Here is a 20383-nt window from a genome sequence, read left to right on the forward strand (position 1 = left end):
GAAGCTGTTGACTGGCGCCTCGCTCTCCTCTCATCATCAAAGCAAATCCCATGCCTGGGGGCGGGAACAAACTGTAGCAACATGAAGCGACAGGATTTATGGAGAAATGTGGTCTGATCATGAGAATTATTCTAACTATTGTTTCGGTAATGATCTCATGCCTGATGTTTTTACTTTACGAGTGACGGCCCCTTTCAGATGAAAGCCAACTTCCGGGAGATGGGATCTAGACACTACCAACAATATATAACTACCAGCCGTCCCATGCTTAGTGAGACAGACGGAAAGTGTGTGTATGTGTTATATATCAACTGGCTATCGCGTCCCGCTCTGCCTACTGAGATATAACTCATCATCTCTAGCACCTAGAGTGTGCTCCAGGAAACAAAAACAAATGCACCCACTTGCACGTGACCACGCCACTCCCATGCGCCCTATATTACGCCGGAAGTGGTCACGCCTCACCCTTCCTCATTCGTTTCCAACACGGAAGCAGCTAGATGCACTTCGGAACTGGAGATTGTTATGAAGCAGAAGGTAAAATTACACAATGTTGGGAATTCGCCAGAAGTTCGCCAGGCCCCCGGAACCTTCTCGACACGTCCTAACAGCGCGGCGGTCCTGTCCTGTGTTTTCCTCGTCTCGTGACAGCAGTCGAGCTAAGTCGCGCACAGGTAGGGCCTGCGCTAAGCAGGCATTGGTACTGGCATGTGTGAGACGACCGAGTGATGTATTGGCACAGGGGGCGGGCTATTTGGGAAAACATGGTCGTCATGACTCTCTTTTGGATGTTTTTCCAGTATCCTAGCGCGCAGCTAATGCTAATGCTACAATGTTGGGGCGCCGTTCCCCATGTACCCCGCCAAGGGCTGTCTTTACTGTCTTCCCTCCTCTTAACCATTCATGCTGATGGTCAATCGGTGTCTAATGTTGGGGGTTTAGCGGGGGCTTATTTACCCTTTACATGGGTGGATGGGCTGACGACAGGGCTCAGGGCAGGTGTGCTTTTTGTGAATCTATGAATTGAGGATGGGGGACCCTGATGTCGACGGGACTAACGTTTTCTCTGGTCTGCATCCCCTTAACAATTGTGTGTATTGGGCTAGCCCATTCTGCAATATGTTAATAGAGTTTTTGTTCATTCATTCATTTATCCCTTCACGGGTGCACACCGCAGTGGGGGTTGTTACATGACTACTAGTGGAGTGTTTCACTAGTAGTAGACTTTGGTCAGAAGCCACCACTGGTGTTCCGTGCTTAGTGAAGCAGGTGGCATCAGTCCTTTGCCCTGACATGGTGAAACGGTGTCCCGCCCTGCCGTTGCCATGCGGCGAGTCGGCCCGGCAGGTGGCTGGTGGGCTGATGAAGCTTATGCCGCCGCGGTACAGAATTTAGCAGCAACTGACAACATTGCTCAATTGGCTGCTTTTCTGTCAAAAATGGTGTCGGTGGTGGGGCCTTAGGGCCAGCCGACGTCAAAACCATCGCACAAGGTTTTGAGGTTATTCAGCTTTTGACCTATCCGCAAGCTATAACCACAGGGAGGGCTAGGATACTGTCAAGGGTTGTTCACAGGCATCTTTGGTTGGAGCAGTCTCCCCTTGAGGAGGGGAGGGGTCTCCTCCTCAGGGCTCCCCTCTCCGCGAGTGGACCTTGGTCTGTCCACGGAGGCACGGGCGGTATTTGACCTGGCCTCCACGCCGCCCCACACCGCGCAGCCAGAGGTGAGAGCACGGCCTTGCCAGCGGCTGCGGTAAGGCCCCCGGCCAGCGGCCATGTTCCCCCGCCTGAGATACCCTGGACACAAAGAAAACAGGTGATCGGCTATATTAGATGGGCACGCCCTAAAAAACTGTTGCCATCTAGCTGTGTCTAGCACGCTCTCGGGTTACTCCCCCCCGCTACACTACGGGACACAGGGCTGTGATTTGTTCCCTTTGGCTGCGGGCCGCGTTCTTCCAGTGAAGCGCAAGCGGACCCACATTTTGCTTCTCATGGAGACAGGGGCTGACACCCAGTTGCTAGCTAGGCCTGGGTCTGTCTATGAGAATGCTGTGCTGTCAAGCGGCTCCCACACCACACGTCCTGCGTCTGTGTTTGGTGAGCCTGGTGTTGTATCTGTCGACGGAGCAGGGTTCCCTGTATCTAAAAATGTTTGCCAGAGAGGGAACTCTAGGCCCAGGAGGTCGCAGCGTGGGTTCCCCCCAGCCCCGCCCTCGCCAGGCCGGGTATTATGTTAGTGCCTCCCCCGTCTGGACTTCCGATCCCGCGGTGGTCAGCAGGCATGCGTAATTTGGGTGGTAGTAATATCACTACAGGGCTACGGTGTGTAGAGACCCACCCTATCGGGCAGTGTGAGGACCACACACCATGCATGTCCAGCTGCAGAGCAGGCTGTCCTCAGCAAGCTAAGCCGGGAAGATGCTCAGCGGGGGAGCCTATGACACCAGGGGTGATGGCCGCTCTCCCCGTATCAGACCGCCCCTTCTGTCGGGGTCCCCCCCTTGGGTGCGATTGCATCGATGGTAGAGTCAGGGTTCCGATATCCCGGCTCCACGAGACACCCTGCTCACGCAGTTGGCGAGACCAGGGTTGACAACGCACAGCGGGAGGGACCGGGCCACCTATCTACGATTCCTAGCGAACCAGTGGCAGTTGGCGGCGGGGGCGCTTTGGAATTTTTACCACGTATGGCTGCAGTGGTAGCCATGTGTCGGTGTGGATGGAGAGAATGCTGAGGGCGGCGCTTGTGTTACAGTTTACACACCCCCGCCCTCCGTTTTTGGGTTTGGTACAGACTCTATTATCAGAGTCCGCGGCAGTGACAGTCCTGGCCGAGGAGATTTGTTCTCTGGCGGTGAAACAGGACGTCATCGTGGTCCCATGGGAGGACGCGATGAGCGGTGGTTCCTCCCGATATTCTCTGGTGCCCGAGAAATCGGGGGGGGGGGGGGGGGGGTGTCAGACCCATACTGGACCTGTCCCATGGAAGGTTCAGAATGTTGACCGTCACCCACCTGTTAAGCGCTGTCAGGTGGGGGACTGGTTCACCTCCATAGACCTGAAGGATGCGTATTTTCACTTCCCGATCTTCCCTCCTCACAGGAGATACCTACGCTTCCTGTTTCAGGGCATAGCGTACGAGTACCAGAGGCTGCCGTTCGGCTACTCTCTGGCTCCTCGCATCTTTACCAAGTGCGTGGAGACTGCGCTGGGGCCTCTGCGTCGTCAGGGGATACAAATTTTATTATACCCTGGATGACGTTCTGATTCTCGGCCGGTCAGAGAAGATCGCCAGGTCTCATACCAGGCAGGTGGTGGGATTCCTCACCAGCCTGGGTTTTGCTGTAGACTGGAACAAGAGTACTCCTCTTCCTAGTCAACGGGTGGAGTACTTGGGCTTATTTCTAAGCTCAAGGTCTATATGAGCATCCCTCTCAGAGCGGCAGCGAGTGGGTGTTCTCGGCACGCTCGGGATGTTCCGTCCTGGCAGGACGGTTACGGCGCTGACCGTGATACGCCTGAGCAGTATTATGGCATCTGCTCAAGCTGTGGTCCCTCTTGGCCTGCTCTTCATGAGGAGGATACAGAGGTGGGTTTTTCAGTGTGAAAATAGACCCTGTGAGAGACAGGTAGAAGCTGCTGAAGGTTCCCATGTCAGTACTGGGGGACCTCGCCCTCTGGGGGGGCCTGGGGCCCTCACCAGCGGGGTCCCCATGAGCGGCAGGCTGTCACACTTCACGGTCTTCACCGACGCCTCCCTCGCGGGATGGGGGGGGGGGACCGACACAGTAGGGGGCAGCTGGCAAGGACCATGCTGCCCGGTCTGCGCTACATATATGTGTTGGAATTGAAGGCAGTGCTTCTAGTCCTCGGACAGCTCGGCCATCAGATGGGCGAGCATGATCTGATCAGAACGGACAGCACGATGTTGGCGTCGTATGTCATCAGACATGGAGTAGTACGCTCCTCCCGTCTCCACCGGGCGGCGGCCGATTCGGTCCGTGGCCGCCCAGGATTCTGTACGCGTTCCCCCCCATACACCTTATAGCTCAGCTGTTGGGGCGGGTATGTCAGAAGCGCGGGACTTTGATCCTGGTCGCGCCGGGCCGAGGCACGGCTGTGTGGTGCCTGGCCCTGATTCAGCTCTTGGTGGCCCCGCCGTGGCCTGTTCCATGGTCACCGCGGGCCCTCTTTTCAGGCACGTGGAACTCTGTTCTGCCTCCTGTTCTGGGGCAGCCCCTGATGGCGTGGCTGCTGGAAGGGTGAATCTGGTGGGGATGCGTCTTAACTCTTCTGTGGTTAACGTCATCCGGAACGCACACGCTCCGTCTACTACCGCGGCTTACGCAGGGAAGTGGCGTATGGTTCGAGAGTGGTGTGAGGTTGGGGGCTTGGACCTGGTGTCATGCCCCCTGGACTCGGTTCTGTCCTTCTCCAGTCTATCCTGGATGGCCGGTCGGCCTCGACAGTGAAGGTATATGCCGCAGCTATATCTTCTTGTCATGTGGGCTTTGAGGGCAGAACACTGTTCAGCCACCCTCTCGTGGGACGTTCTTGCTTGGCGCACGGCGTCTCAAGCCTGTGGAATGTTCTCTGTCTCCGAGTCGGGACCTCCAACTGTTCTGGAAAGGCTGTTGGGGGCCCCGTTTGAGCCTCTTGAGCAGGCGCCATTGGATCGTCTGTCTTACGACCGCATTCCTTTTTTGGGCCATCACCTCCGCTGAATGCGTGGGTGAGCCATGTGCTCTCTCGGTGCGGTCGGAGTACCTGTCTATTCGGGCCGATAGCAGGCAACTCTGTGGCCTGATCCAAAGTGCCAAAGAATATCCGGAGCTCTCGTTGCTCCTGGGATATTGTGATTCAGGCGTTTCATCCTCCTCCTCACGCTAGTGGGTTGGAGTCGAGCCTTCACCTGTCGTGTCCTCCGTGCACTGGGGGTTTGCCTTAGTCGCACGCAAGGTCTCAGGGCTTCCGATCAACTATTTGTTTGTTACGGTGGCCCTCGCGCAGGTGAGGCGCTGTCCAAGCAGCGCCTGTCACATTGGTTGTGCAAGGGCATTGCCCTTTGCTACACGTTGGCTGGACAGGTTCCCCCCGGGGGCGTGAGCGCACACTCCATTCGTGCTGTGGCGGCCTCTGCTGCCCTGTTAGGGGGGGGCCTCAATGGGGGACATTTGTGCTGCGGCATCCTGGTCCTCCCTGAGTCCTTTTGTTAGGTTTTACCTCATGGACGTGACTGGGGGTTCTGTCTCCCAGGCAGTCCTGAGGTCCGGGACCTCTTCTGCATCCCGCCATCAGGTGGGCTAGCGGGAGTGTGTGGGTGTGGACCACGGGGTGCTGTGTCACACGTGGTCCCGCTTGCGCTGTGCGTTCAGGGGTGCCTGGTTCCCCCCCTTTCACACTTTGGTTGAGTTGACTGCCTCCCCCCCTTCGTTAGGACGGGCGGGTGGACGGGACTCCCCTCCTCCCTGGCTGGGGCTTACGGGCACTCAGGGGGTGCATTTGTCCGGGCCACGCGTCTGCTCTGCCCGTATCTCAGTAGGCAGAGCGGGACGCGATAGCCAGTTGATATATAACGTAAGGTTCTCCTATAACCCTAGTTATATGATACTGGCTGAGCGTCCCGCTCTTAGCGCCCTGAGGTCCCTTGGATGTTTTCCGCTTTTGGAAATCGAACTGGGAAAGGTGAGGCGTGACAACTTCCGGCGTAATATAGGGCGCATGGGAGTGACGTGGTCACGTGCAAGTGGGTGCATTTGTTTTTGTTTCCTGGAGCACACTAGGTGCTAGAGATGATGAGTTATATCTCAGTAGGCAGAGCGGGACGCTCAGCCAGTATCATATAACTAGGGTTATAGGATAACCTTACGTTTGTGTGTGTGTGTGTTTTTGTGTGTGTTTTTGTTTGTCTGTTTGTGTGTGTGCGTGCTTGCGTGCGTGCATGCGTGCGTGCGTGCATGCATGCGTGTGTGTGTGTGGATCTGTTCTCACCATATCTTAAAAGGTAATGGCCGGACTAGCATGACATTTGCTGGGCACATTCAAGAGTCCAAGAGGAAGAAACCTGTTGATTTTGGTGACCACATGACCTTTCCTCTAGCGCCACCATCAGGCCAAACTCTGCAATAGTCATACAACCTGCTGTGAACATTCATGACCCCTAGAGGAACAAAACGTTTACTTTGGTGACCCTGTGACCTTTCCATAAAATATGTTTAGGCACTGATATTCTCACAGTATCTGTATGTTTAGGCACTGATATTATTACAGTATATCTGCATGTTTAGGCACTGATATTCTTACCGTATATATCTGTATGTTTAGGCTCTGATATTTATCTGTATATATCAGTATATCTGTATGAGCACGGGAGTGAATTGACTGGCTGTTGCTGACCTTCCCAGACATTGTGTTTGTACGGCAGACATTGTGCTGAACTTCCGCACCACCTTCGTGAGCACGTCGGGCCAGGTGGTGTACGACGCCCGCTCCATCTGCGTCCACTACGTCACTTCCTGGCTGTTCGTTGACCTGATCGCTGCCCTGCCCTTCGATCTGCTGTACGCCTTCAACATCAGCGTGGTGAGTCACATGTGTGCGCACACATATACACACACACACACACACACATGCATGTGCACTCACACACATGTACAGTGGCATACACAGGCGGGGGGGTGGGGGTGCCTCTTTCTTATTTATTTTTTTTACCTTTAATTAACAAGGGTTGGTCTGTCCCCTATTGGTACACTTGTTTCATTTGTACCCTAATATCACACCTGAGAGGCACTTTTCAAATTGTAAATGTGTTACTCTGTTTATTTGATCAGGGACAGTGCATATCAATCAACAGTTATACATTTATATATGAATAAAAATGAAAAACTGTAAATATGCCAACATTAGCAGGGTTGCTAGTTTTCAGCTGTAGTTCGTGGGCTAGATGTTAAAGCCAGAAAATAAACAGAAAAATAGAAAGACATTAAAACTAATATAGAAACAATTAAAAACATATTCTGTACATTCACTCACTAGACATTCATGCATCTATCAGATCAGGTCAGGCGACACAGAGTACAGTCGAGTACTGTCGGACAAGCAATGCAGGCAACACACAACAACACTATGCAGGTTAAAAACATTGGTCCTCATTCTCGAATGGACATACGTAAAATTTAAAATGTTCATAACTCGATTTACGTACTTATTCGGCATTCTCGAACAGCTTCGTATTGTAAATTCTTTGTAGGATTTACGTACTCAAAAAGGCAGTTGTAAGTCGGACAGACCGGTGTGCGCCCGTGGTTTCAACAGCTTTCTCTGGGACAAATCATTGGGGATTGCCGATACTACTGACATCCGTGGAATTAAATAATTATAATGATAATAAATACGACACTATTTTCTAAAATGTTTACTATCATTAACAATTATGTTTTACATTTATAGTCATGACTCAACGAACCATGTCCAAAAATAAATAAATTAATAACTATACCCAATCACGCAGTCGTTCAGTATTGACATTACTAAATCAGATGTCATGTTCTACAGTAGGACTTCCTACTATAATACCTAATAAAACAAAATGTATTTATGGAGCATTTATTTATCCACTCAGGTTGGATGGTGTATTGTACTTGTGCTGTATAATAACAATACATTTGAATCTAATCAAATTTTGAGATCAGTCGCAAATCGCTTCTGTTGAATGGATCAGCATGGTGGATGCAATGCCAAACCTTGCCTTATAAGGAGCTGGCGGGGCGTGTCTGTATGCAAAACCAATCAATGAGAACACCCATTTGAGTTTAAGAATGAGTGACGTAATTCATTCGTGGGAACCCAGCTACGAAGATTATGGCCACATATGTAGACCATTTAATGCGTTCAGGAATCCGGAGGAGGATTTCCGTAAATCTGTTGCTACAAAATTTTGACCAAGATATTTACCAAGGCACGTACGAACACGTTTGAGAATTAGGACCATCATGTACAGCAGGGGTCAGCAACCTTTTTGACATGGAGTGCCTGTTGAAATATAGTTGTAACTAGTGTGCCTCAACAATATTCCATGCATCGTAATTTTTTTTCTCATAATCAGGCATTTTTAATGATCATTTTTACATTATTACATCATTATTGTTATTGTTATTATTAACAATATTATTATGATGGTTGTATCAACCCTAAATCTGAGTTGGGGGGGGGGATGCAATGCAGACAAACAGCTGCATACAGTGCGACCATTTCACTCACATTTGCCCATTCATTTTTGGACACATCACACACCATCGGTGTGTGTACTGTACGTGTGCTGTCATAGCTCCACCTACAGGCCTAATGGAGAACACCAGGATGTGAATGGAGGGTGAATGTGAGGTATATTGTGTAAATAAGTTTTGATTGATCCCAAGACTACACTGTAAAAAAAATTATAATAATAAGTTACCAGAACTTAAAAATATTGAGTTCAGTTACTGTGCATTAAGGTTTACAGTTTTCAATCCATAATAAGTTAACAGAAAAATAAGTACACAACCACATTATTTCAACCTAATAAAACTATGTTTATTGTCATTGTTTTAAGAACACAAGTTGACTTGGTAATGTCACATTTTGAGTAAAAAAAAATTGCTTTTAACATGTGCAATGTTCAATGAAATAGAAAAATAAATAATAAATTTTTTTTGATTAATCCCACTGGTCACAATGGTGACCGTAATAATATTTTTGTTATAAGGCTCTGCAAATGTTACTGAATGATGTAGCAATGTATTTCCAGCTAAATTGAAATAATAAACAAATAAAGGGTCTCAATTAAATATGTGGTAGTAAAAAGAACCTGTGGGAGGATTTCAACAAGATAAATGCGACAACAGTGCAAAATATTTCACTATAATATTTCAAAGCAAAAAAAAATATATATATATATATATACATTTTGTATAATTTTTTTTTTATGCTGCCCCCTGTGCCTATGAAAATGCCCCCGCGTGCCTATGCAGGCACGCGTGCCTAGGGTTGCCTACCCCTGGTGTACAGGGACAAATCAAAGCCCATACAGGAACAAGCAATGCATAGATAGACAATACTAGGGCTGTCCCCGACTAAGGATTTGGATAGTCGACTATGATTGGCCAAAATTTGCCGTTAGTCGACTATTAGTCGACCAAAAAAAATTAGTATAATATATATATATTTTTGTATCATTCCATTTGGTTTGTGGGGGGTGCTTAATGTCTGAAGGAGTCGACTGAAGGCTTCTTGACCTCTGCAGAAGCATGCAATTGGTCCACTGATGGATACATCTTGATATTTGTCTAGTCTAGTGTGTTCATTAGATGGGTGAAATCCTCTTTCAGTGCCTCTGTGCCTGTTTTCTTAGGCAGTTAGCCTCTGGTATGCGTGCCATTAGTGTTAGCCACGCTTATAGGCCTCTTTTCTTTTGGAAAGATGATTTTTATTAATTTATTTTTTTTACTAAGAGGTTGGCAGTCGACTACGGCTCCTTTCGACCGATTAGTCGACTAATCGACTAATGGGGGTCAGCCCTAGACAATACACAACCATAAACACTCAGTTATGTCATAGTTATAGTCACTCAGACAGTCAGGCATACATACGGAGGTTGGGCAGCTGGACTGCGACGTGACTCGCTAATGGTCACATACCTTATTTTCTATCAACCATGGGCACTTCAAGGCACTTCCCTCTTACTATAGGGGCACATGAGAACCTCACTTGGAGAGGCACTTCCCTCTTACTATAGGGGCACATGAGAACCTCACTTGTTTCATGTGAAGGGGCGTCCTAATGGGACTCGTGCACGCTTTGTGTGCATACCCTTGATTGAGGCACTCATCGCTCCCCCGACCTCCACCCTCTCCCTCCGCTCTGGAGACTCAAATACACTCCAACCCAAACACAAAACGCACCTCCGCACCATGGGGGCGACCGGGCCTTCTGCTCAGCTGCTCCTCGGCTGTGGAACGCCCTCCCCGACCACCTGAGAGCACCACAGTCCATTGAGGCTTTCAAAAGGGGACTACATTTTTTTTTGTTTTTTTAACAAGGTATTTGCATAAATGGACCGACCGATGCCTTGTGTGTTTTTTAATTCTTTTATTTTTTGATTTTGATCTGAATGTTTCTTCCATTTCATTGGTTGTTTTATTCATTTGAATTGTTTTTATTCATATATATATATTTTTTTATCGTTATCTCCTTTCATCTAGCACTTTGAGATTGTTACAATATAAACTGTGTTACAAATACAATACAATTTTATTATTATTATTACTTAGCGCCTCCAACAGTTCCAGCGGAGCTGCTCAGCGGTCGGTACTAGGCAGCTCTCAGGCGTGAATGTGTGTAACCGTTATGTGAGCGTGAAGCGGGGGGTGTCACCATACACGTGCTCATGTCAACCTGACCTGGATCGAAAAAGGTACAAATGAGAATAGTGACGTCGAAATAATACAAGAGGCGCACGTGTTGAAGCCAAAAAAAGATGCCGCCTGATGCGTGTCGGACCCACAGTGTTCAAACCACAGCCAGGAGCGACACATCATAATACAAGGAGGCCTCCCAACTGTGCAGCGGACAATAATACTGTAGCTGACGCTGAGCGCAGAGAGATTAGACACACACGCGCGCGCGCGCACACACGAACACACATGGACGCCTAGTAAAGCCTACATGCAGCATACACTTATGCCTCGTCTCCATTAGCTATGTTGTATGAATGGGTTTGTGCCTTCATTGCATTCCTTGCATAACTCTCCGGTTACTAGGCAACCTTTCAAAATGTACACACCAGCAACTGTGGTACACAAGCTAAAACATGATGATACAACTGTCCTAGCCAGGTCTGGCCAGGTTGTGAAAGGTGTCTGTCTCAGCCAGGTCTGGCCAGGTTGTGAAAGGTGTCTGTCTCAGCCAGGTGTCTGGCCAGGTTCTAAAGACAATGGAGACACTCACTGTGTGCCAGACAGGCCACAGCACGACTAAACCCTGGCTAGTGGAGGCAAGGCATTACTGTACATTCTGAATGAATTCTCTCTCTCTCTCTCTCTCTCTCTCTCTCTCTCTCTCTCTCTCTCTCTCTCTCTCTCTCTCTCTCTCTCTCTCTCTCTCTCTCTCTCTCTCTCTCTCTCTCTCTCTCTCTCTCAATAAGGAGGTCACACACATGGATAATAAATGCAGTGAGTCTTACTGACACCCCATTAGAATACGTTGATAGATACACGCACATACTCGTCGCCAGTGCTCATTACGGTATTGCACTGTTGGAGACGTATTGAGCAGTCAGTAAGGCGGGCGGGAGGGCGGTTGTGCATTTGTTTGTTGTGTGTGTGTGTGCTGTGTGCTTGCATATGTGTGTGTGTGTGAAGTATGCTGGAGGCTCTGCGAGGCCTGGCTGGCGCTAATAGACGTCAGTCTTTTTATTGATAGCAGACTCCCGCTGACACCGACCCCCCCCCCCGGCATCAATTTACCGGCCAGAGAAAATAGCCAGCAACTCTCCACAGGCCTCTGAGGTTTCTACCCAACACACACACACACACACACGCACGCACACACACACACACACACACACACACACACACACACAACACAACACACACACACACACACACACACACACACACACACACACACACACACACACACACTCACACACACACACACACACACACACACACACACACACACACACACACACACACACACACACACACACACACGAACACAACCCCAATTACAACAACCCCACAACAGCAATTTACACTATAAAAAAGTTACTGTACTTACAGTAAATTTCATTCATCGTTTGTGAATCACACCTGGTGGTACTAAATGCAGATTTAACTCTGCCACTGGAAAGGGGAGATTTGGCCAGATCCATAGATGTGTGACTTGGCCATAATAAGGTAATTTATAGGCCTGATATTCTTTCTTTTTTTTATCCACTTTTTCTCCTTATTTTTCTCCCATCCCAATTTCGCCTCGCCAATTCTCCCTTCAATTCTCCCCTCCCCTGTCTCGAACGTTGCTAGACTATGCCTCCCACTGGTCGGCTGCAGTGAGGACCAAGCCTTGCATCACGTGTCCCCTCCGGTACACGAGGAGGCAGCTGTCGCATCTTTTCACCTGTACAGCGCGATCTCTCAGTGGCGAGGAGTAACGCGCGGGAGGCTCACGCTGCCCCCGTTGCTTCCTGATTCTGCTGTACAGGCGCACCAACCGACCTGTAGGAGTCACCGTCCATAACGTCCAATCCCCACCCACCAGCTTTCCCACCCCTAACACTGCCAATTGTGTTAGTATGAACGACCAGCCAAACTGGTAGCAACACCGAGCGCTGGGCTCGAACTCAGCATCTCCTGTGTTAATGGCGAGCGCCTTGCCCACTGCACCACTTAGCCGCTCTAGGCCTGATATTCTATATTCTATAATCATATTTCAAATTGCATGTGTCCGGATCGCAGAATTCAGTACTGTAAAATAATTTGTAATGTCTGGTACATTTTTGCATGGTGTTATTCACTGTCAAAGATGAAAACAAATTTCTTATAAAATTTGATATTCTCCTTTGGTTCATTACAATTTACTCAAGCCAACAGACACGATATTTCTGATACATTCCCTGAGATCCATAGATGTCCCTAGATACCAATAACATGTGTTACGAATGGAACGTTTTGATGGCATGATGTGGTGTGGAACCCAATTGCAGTATAGGCCGAGGAGAGGATAGATAGGAGACGGAGGGCGTTGGTTGCTTCTTTCAAAATAACGTGCACTTTATTGACACACAGAGCATAATATGAAAAGAACACTTTGAAAAAAAAAAAAAAAAGAGAGACCGTGGTCTCAAAAAACAATATAATCACAACACAACAGAGTACTCACGACCAGTGTTGGGCAAGTTACTTTTAAAAAGTAACTAGTTACAGTTACTAGTTACTTCTTCCAAAAAGTTACTAAATTACGTAAGTCAGTTACAAATTATAAAAGTAACTAGTTACTTCAGAATGTAACTATTGCGTTACTTTCAAGTAATTTTTTTACATAAACAACATACACAAATCTAAACTATTTTAATGTTGCTGTGGGACAAAGTGAGACTAGCCTCCAATCAAATGGCATGTATGTAGATATTATAATTACTATGTTTATATAGTGGATCATACAAATACAAACACAATAGATGTTTTGGAACTTTTGATATGTATTGCCCCTCAACAGGCCACAACTGGGCAACATTAATATGCTTGTTATAATAATAATAATAATAATAATTTAGGACCTGCTCCGAGGTCACCATTTGGCACACATGCGAACCATGCATACAATGCGTATCTGCGATTAACCCATCCCGTCGTCCTTCCCCCCCAAGGGCAGCCGGGAGCAGACAGGCGCCACGTGAGCCGCGCCAGGGGACCAATCCAAGTGCTCCTGTCCGTCTTCGTCAAGGACGCCACAGCGTTAGCGATCTTGTTGTTGTGCATGTTTTTCCATTGGGTTTATCTTATCGGGGGGGGAAACCCTTGCGAGCACGGGGAGAACATGCAAACTCCACACAGAAAGGCCTGGGAGATACCCCACCTGGGTAACTGGCATCATGGAAACCTGGTCCCCAAGCGGGAATCGAACCCTGGACCTTCTTGCTGTGAGGCGATAGTGTTAACCACTACACCACTATACCAAAAATAAATAACAAATATATACTGATTGATTGAACATTTTAATTAACATATTGCAGAATGGGTACAGTACAGTACAGCTCAATACACACAATTGATAAGGGGATGCAGACCAGAGAAAGACTTTCGTCTTGTTTACATCAGGGTCCCCCATTTTCAATTCATGACATTTATGACATACACAACATACAGATATAAGAATCTAATCTAATCATCTAAACTAATCTAATCATGACATTTAAGACATGCATGACATACAGATATATATATCTCTGAGCACCTGAAGACTGTGCTATTAAACCAGGAAGTGCAGCACTGTTGATAAGGCTGTAGCCTCCACTACTGTGTAGTGCCCTGCGCTGCAACACAACTAACAGAAGAGTGAACAAAAACCGCTCATGGTCTGTTTGGATTATTTGGGCTCGCCAAACCAACTATCAAAACGTACACGGACCTGCGGTCTCACGTTGACTGAACTGTCGCTGTGTGTCAGACCCTGGATGCTTTCAAACATCCGCCCACCTCTCTACCTCTGATTGGCTTACCAACTCTGATTGTTTTACTCAACCTCAGCCAATCGCGCACTGTCCACTAATCAAGGAAAAAAAGTATTGCTTCTCGGTGGGTTCTATGTTTTTGCTTTCGAATTCTTTGGGGGAATGGCGGGTCGCGTGTTGCTTATTAACAGCGGAAGAGTGCAAAAATGCTTCCGCATTCGTCACCGCACGCCACTACGGTAATGCGCCTTTCCTTTCACGCCGCTCAGACAAATGCATATGGCATTTCCGCGTACATTGCAACGAATCACTTGGAACCTCGGCTGTCTTTAACTATGAGTGAACACAACGCAACATTGTAACGTTAACGTGTACTTTACTATGGAATATACATGCAGTGATGGGCAGTAGCTTGCTACAAGTAGCGAAGCTACATAGCTTAACTACAATTCTCAGTAGCGTGCTGGTAGCTCGCTACTTTTTAACCAGGGTAGCGGTCTCTGTAGCGGAGCTATTTATAGAACGAAGTAGTAACGTAGCGACGAGAAACGTTACACGCTACTTTCGAGAGAAACAGTCTAGACTAGAATATCTGCGAGGAGAAGAAAAACTCCCCGTAAAAAACCCACTATGATTGGTTGATTTGTTTAGATATGAGTGACGACTCACGATTGGGTATGGTAGGCCAAAACGTTATGGGTAGGCCAATCAGAGGCAGGATAGGGCGGGACTCCAGCCGCAAAGCAGGAAGTGAAAATCAAAACACAGACGTATTGAATGAATGCAATTTAACTGATTACATGAACAAGAACCAGTCTGCGCGAAATGGCAGAGGGGTTCGATGGCATTGATGAAGATGATGATGTCAATAACAACAATGACTCTCCATGGCCCTATCTGGGACACATTTATGAGTTTGACTGAAAAAACGGCTAAAACATATGCTGCTCTCTCAACACGTCCAGCACTAACTTGAAGACACGTCATTCAGGTGAGCTGATGAAAATCAATTGTTCCCAAACAGCACACAAGTCAGTACACTTTGTCAACAGCTTTAACTAAGATAGCTGCTATCATGATGTTTCACTGTAGGCAGAAAATGAACAATATTATTGGGGTGGAGAAAAGAAAAAAAGAGGGAAAAGCAGTGGTTCTCAACCTGTGGGACAGGACCCCCAGGGGCGGTCCCCACATGATTTTGGGGCCATGGAATGTTTTGTGAGTTACATATTTAAATACATTTGGTCATTTAGCTGACACTTTCATTCAAAGCAACTTACAAATTGTGTACAACAAGTCAGTAGTGGTACATATCTAGCGGCCAAGGATAAGTAGTATTGTTTGTCAGTGTCAAGCTTGAGTGTTATACTCTGAGTACATACTGTAGTAGTATAGACATATTAGCATAGTTGGTAGTAGTATATACATGGTAGCATAATACTAGTAAAATGAAGTAAAACAATTCAGATATTGAAGAAGTGTGTAATACAAGTTCATGTTAAAAGGATGACACAAAAAGCCAGACCGAGGGCTTGTTTCAGTTTTATAATGAATAATCAAACTGAGAATTTTCTTTCCTGCCTATTTGTTTGGTGGAAACTTGGTCACGAAGTAAAAAAAAAAAAAGTAGTGCCGATGTAGCTAGCTATTTTTGACATGTTCTTGTAGTGTAGCTTGCTACATTTCTCTGGGGATAGCTTCCATTGTAGTTGAGCTATATTTAATCGAAAGTAACTTGTAGTGTAGCTCAGTGGCGGCCGGTGGGTACTTCGCCACTAGGGGCGCTATACCAAACATTTTGCAAAATGCAAACATGTACAGTACAGTACCACGCAACACTCATGGCAAGACGTGAGCGATTCGACTCACGCTCACGGCAATGAATCGGCTCTTATGAACGAGTCGCTCAGCTGTTACTACAACAACACACAACCAGTCAAATAAAGTATACTCTAATTCACAACTTGAAACACAATATATAAATAGAAAAGTTAGAAACAAAACTCGCCCGTCTACAAACACAGGCAGATCTCTCCCTCTCACACACAGCGCGACGTGGAATCGATTCGTTACACAATCAGACCTATTATATACCAAGAATAACTTCAGTATGAGTACAGGGCTGTACACATATTTTGCATATTGTTAAACGAGCCAAGGCTAGCTATTAAACTATCGATATGAATCGAAAATCTGGGACCCTGATGTAAACAAGACAAACGTCTTTCTCTGGTCTGCATCCCCTTAACAATTGTGTGTATTGAGCCGTACTGTATTGTACCCATTCTGCAATCTGTTAATAAAGTTCTCATTCATTCATTCATTCAAACATAGACGATATTGAACAAGCCATAATCCACGTATTTTCAATCCGAGAGAGCTGCAGTAGTTAAATCAATGAGCCATCGACATAGTCAGTGTGGTAAGTAACGTTATTATTGCATCCAAGATTGATACACGCTGGCTAGGCAGTTGGTAGTCATAGTCTTGTGTTATAAAATAAATAAACAATCAGCAATGTCTCGCTTCATGAATGGCCAGCAGTAGTACTGCTCCTAAAAAAAACTATTTACAAACGTTAACGTTAAGCAGAGAGAGAGAGAGAGAGAGAGAGAGAGAGAGAGAGAGAGAGAGAGAGAGAGAGAGAGATCGCTAATCTACCACTAAGCGTTAGCTGAGTGGCTGAGAGAGAGAGAGAGAGAGAGAGAGAGAGAGAGAGAGAGAGAGAGAGAGAGAGAGAGAGAGAGAGAGAGAGAGAGAGAGAGAGAGAGAGAGAGAGAGAGAGAGAGAGAGAGAGAGAGAGAGAGAGATCGCTAATCTACCTTGTTGTTGGCAGAAGGGCTTGTTGATAAAGTATATCCACTCCATGGCATTGTCCACCCAGCCTGTATTGATGTCCATCCATTGTCCATGCATGTCCCTCCACACTGCATTCATAATATAGCTTGTTAATAGCCAACAAGTACTGTGAGTGCCTTTGTCCATGTCCGCCTCGAACAGCCTGCAAACTACCTGGTGTTCTATCGCCAGGGCAGGAGAGCTTGATAAACGTGTATAATCCGCCATATAGCTATGTTAGCCAAGTGTTAGCTGAGCTCGTTAGCACAACACTCAACAAGTACATTCCTTTGTCCATTTCCGCTCGAACAGACTACAAACTACCTGGCGTTCTATCGCCATGCTCTAAGACAAACTCTAACCTTAACCAACTTTGAAAGAGTGCCTAAGCTTAACAGTCTAAAGAACTTGCAGTCACGGCACGCTCGTCTAAGACAAACAGCTGCATGCATCTCACAACAACACAACTATCTCCACTGACCAACCTAGGACCAACCTAGGAACCAAGCTAGAAGCTAGAATTGGAACATTAGAAATTGGATTCGGCCAATCAGAGATCGTCTCTGTGAAATTCTGCCATGGAAAAAAATACTGGCGTCGGCCAATCAGAGAGCGTCTCCGCGAAATGCGGCTATGGAAATTCTTCACGGAAGTTCACGCTGCTGCCTAGACCGCTTCAAATCGCGCTCGGATTCCAACATAATAGTCATATTTCAACCGCACAACGCCGTATGCACTGATTGGCTGTGACGGAGACAGCGATCAAACTGTGACGCGCACTCAGAGCGCTATCGCTTCTAGCCCGGGCGAGAAATACGAAAAAATAAAAAAAAACGTCACTTCCTGTTCAAGAAAACGAGTATTTCTTTTTTAATATAATAACGTTATATTGTGCATTGGAAACACAAACATACTTAAAATGAGTAAATATTATTAATTTTAAACATGTTTATATTATTTATAGGGCTTTAAAACAAAAAACTAAAAACTTATTTTTCTTGTTCTCTCATATAACCAGGGTAGGAGCTGAGGGGGGGCGGCGCCCGAGCGCCCCTACTGGTAGAGCCGCCACTGGTGTAGCTTGCTACATTTTCCAAGTAGCTTGCCCATCACTGTATACATGTATATTATCGCGACGCGTCGTCAGACTAAACAGTGTTGTGAACACAACACATTGTAACGTTAACGTGTACTTTACTATGGAATATACATGTATATTATCGCGACGCGTCGTCACAGACTAAACAGTGTTGTGAACACAACACATTGTAACGTTAACGTGTAATTTACTATGGAATATACATGTACATGGCCGCCTAGTTATAGTTGAAAGTGGGGGTGCATTTTAATTTTTATTTTTTTGCATTTTTTTTTGCATTTTTATTTTATTTTTTTTGACAGGCCAGGGGTGGTTTGGAGGGGGTCCGGCACGACCCCCTCCACGGCAGATATTTTTTTCATTTAATGAACCTGTACGTGCAATTTCCTGCAATATAGAGCCTTCAATCTTGACCAATAAAGCTGCTCTTTTCACTATAAAACTCAGTTTATATTGCAGTATGATAGCCAATTACTATAATAATAATAATATATTAATATATATATATACTGTATATATACTGTATATTGATTTTTCGCTATTTTATTTTTATTAAATGAATCTCCTTTCAAATAGGCCAAGTTTTTAATAAGAAAGAGAGAAGAAATACCAACAAGGAACAATAACAGGGTCTGCTGTAAATATAGCCTATTTTGTGTCTTAATTTGTTATGTTATCCTACACTTTAAGCTGTCTGATATTTCCATTACCTGTAACTCGTCTCTTTCTCTCCTTCTCTGCCTCCATCCCGGGTCTGCACAGTCACCATATCATTCTACATTAAGGAGAGCAATACACTTATGAATACACTGAACCAGTTTGAATACACAATCTTTATGCTAATCTGTAAAGAAAGGGAGAGAGGGGGGGGGGATATATAATCCAAGTATTTGTGTCTTAATTTGTTATGTTATCCTACACTTTAAACTGTCTGATATTTCCATTACCTGTAACTCTTGGGTCTCTTTCTCTCCTTCCTGAGTCTGCACAGTCACCATATCATTCTACATTAAGGAGAGCAATACACGTATGAATACTGTAACTGAGGGGTACAATTCCCTGACTGTATTAATCAAGTACTGATATCATTGAATCACTACCGACTTGTACATTGCTGGCTAACACCGTACAAAGGTATTCTAGATGACGACACTTCACAATAACACGGTTTTCCACACAGAATACTAGTTTACAATATTTATTACACAAAGGGGATATTAGGTTACATCACTTGGTCACTTTAGATGCGCTTATAAGGCAAATAGAATGTGCAGTCAGATCAATAATGGATATTAAGTAATTATCTAGGGGGTCTTCTGGGAAAGGGTGTACTACCGGTTGTAAGCCAGCAGAGGGGGCCAAAGCTCTATGCAAGTCCAGGGTTCAAGGGGGTGATGTCACCCCTGTGGCAGCGGGGAAAGCAGTGGTGATCCCAGGGTGCGCTCCGCGCAGATGAGAGCCGTCAAGTCTCTGCTCCGGCAGAGACGGGCTTGGGCGGTGGTCCCACGGGCACGTGGATCCCACAGCAGGGGGTGTAGACGGTTCCCTGCTTCCAGCAGCGTGGTGAAGAATGGAGAATGATAATCCTTGCCCGGAGAGTGGCACTGCCGGTGGGGTGTAAGTCCTCCGTGGTGCTGCTGCTCCGGTGTAGATATCCTCTCCGGTGCGGTAGTGCACGACTGAACTTGACGTTAATATACTATTAGCACGCGGCAATAAGTGCTCTATTATAGACACACAATTACCCACTCCACGTGGTCTTTGACTCGTAATGAAGGTTTACTAATATATAGAGAACGATACGACAAACAGACGTATTTAGGATAACACGAGGCTCTATCTTGGGGCATGCGAGCCCTGTTATACCGCACGTTGCGTAGTGGGTAAGGCTTTACTTGGTAACTGAACCAGACTGAACTGAAGGCGAACTGAAGAGGAACTGCAAGGGGGGTTCTGTATTCTTGCGCCATATTTATATCCACGGTGGACAAATAGTGCCTATCTCATTTCTGTCGCCTCCCTGTCTCATAGCCGTGGGCGAAAGCGGGCATGTTAAGACAAGTCTCGTCGGTACCTTTGAAGTCAGCTCGAGGGGGCAAGGCTTTACTCGGTACCTGGCGCCATGGGATCGCTTCCAATAGAGGAATGAATATTATGGTCTGTCCTGCTAGACTAAAGGGATACTCCGTGCATATTGTACAAGGAATATACAGGGGATATCAAACGACATACAA

The 20383-nt window shown here is 46.5% G+C and overlaps 1 protein-coding gene across 1 annotated transcript in view; it reads left to right on the plus strand.

Annotated features, from left to right (window-relative positions):
* The window catches only part of LOC311235920 (voltage-gated delayed rectifier potassium channel KCNH8-like), a gene marked incomplete at its 3' end in the record, with an annotated part of 374679 nt that overhangs the window by 26672 nt on the left and 327624 nt on the right, over window positions 1-20383 (plus strand). The window contains exon 5 of the mRNA XM_084323448.1: window positions 6428-6585. Coding sequence (XP_084179574.1) covers window positions 6428-6585 — 158 coding nt within the window. The remainder of the gene's footprint in view (window positions 1-6427; window positions 6586-20383) is intronic.

The sequence above is a fragment of the Notolepis coatsorum genome (assembly GCF_963971535.1).
Source record: "Notolepis coatsorum genome assembly, chromosome: 1".
Lineage (NCBI taxonomy): Eukaryota > Metazoa > Chordata > Actinopteri > Aulopiformes > Paralepididae > Notolepis > Notolepis coatsorum.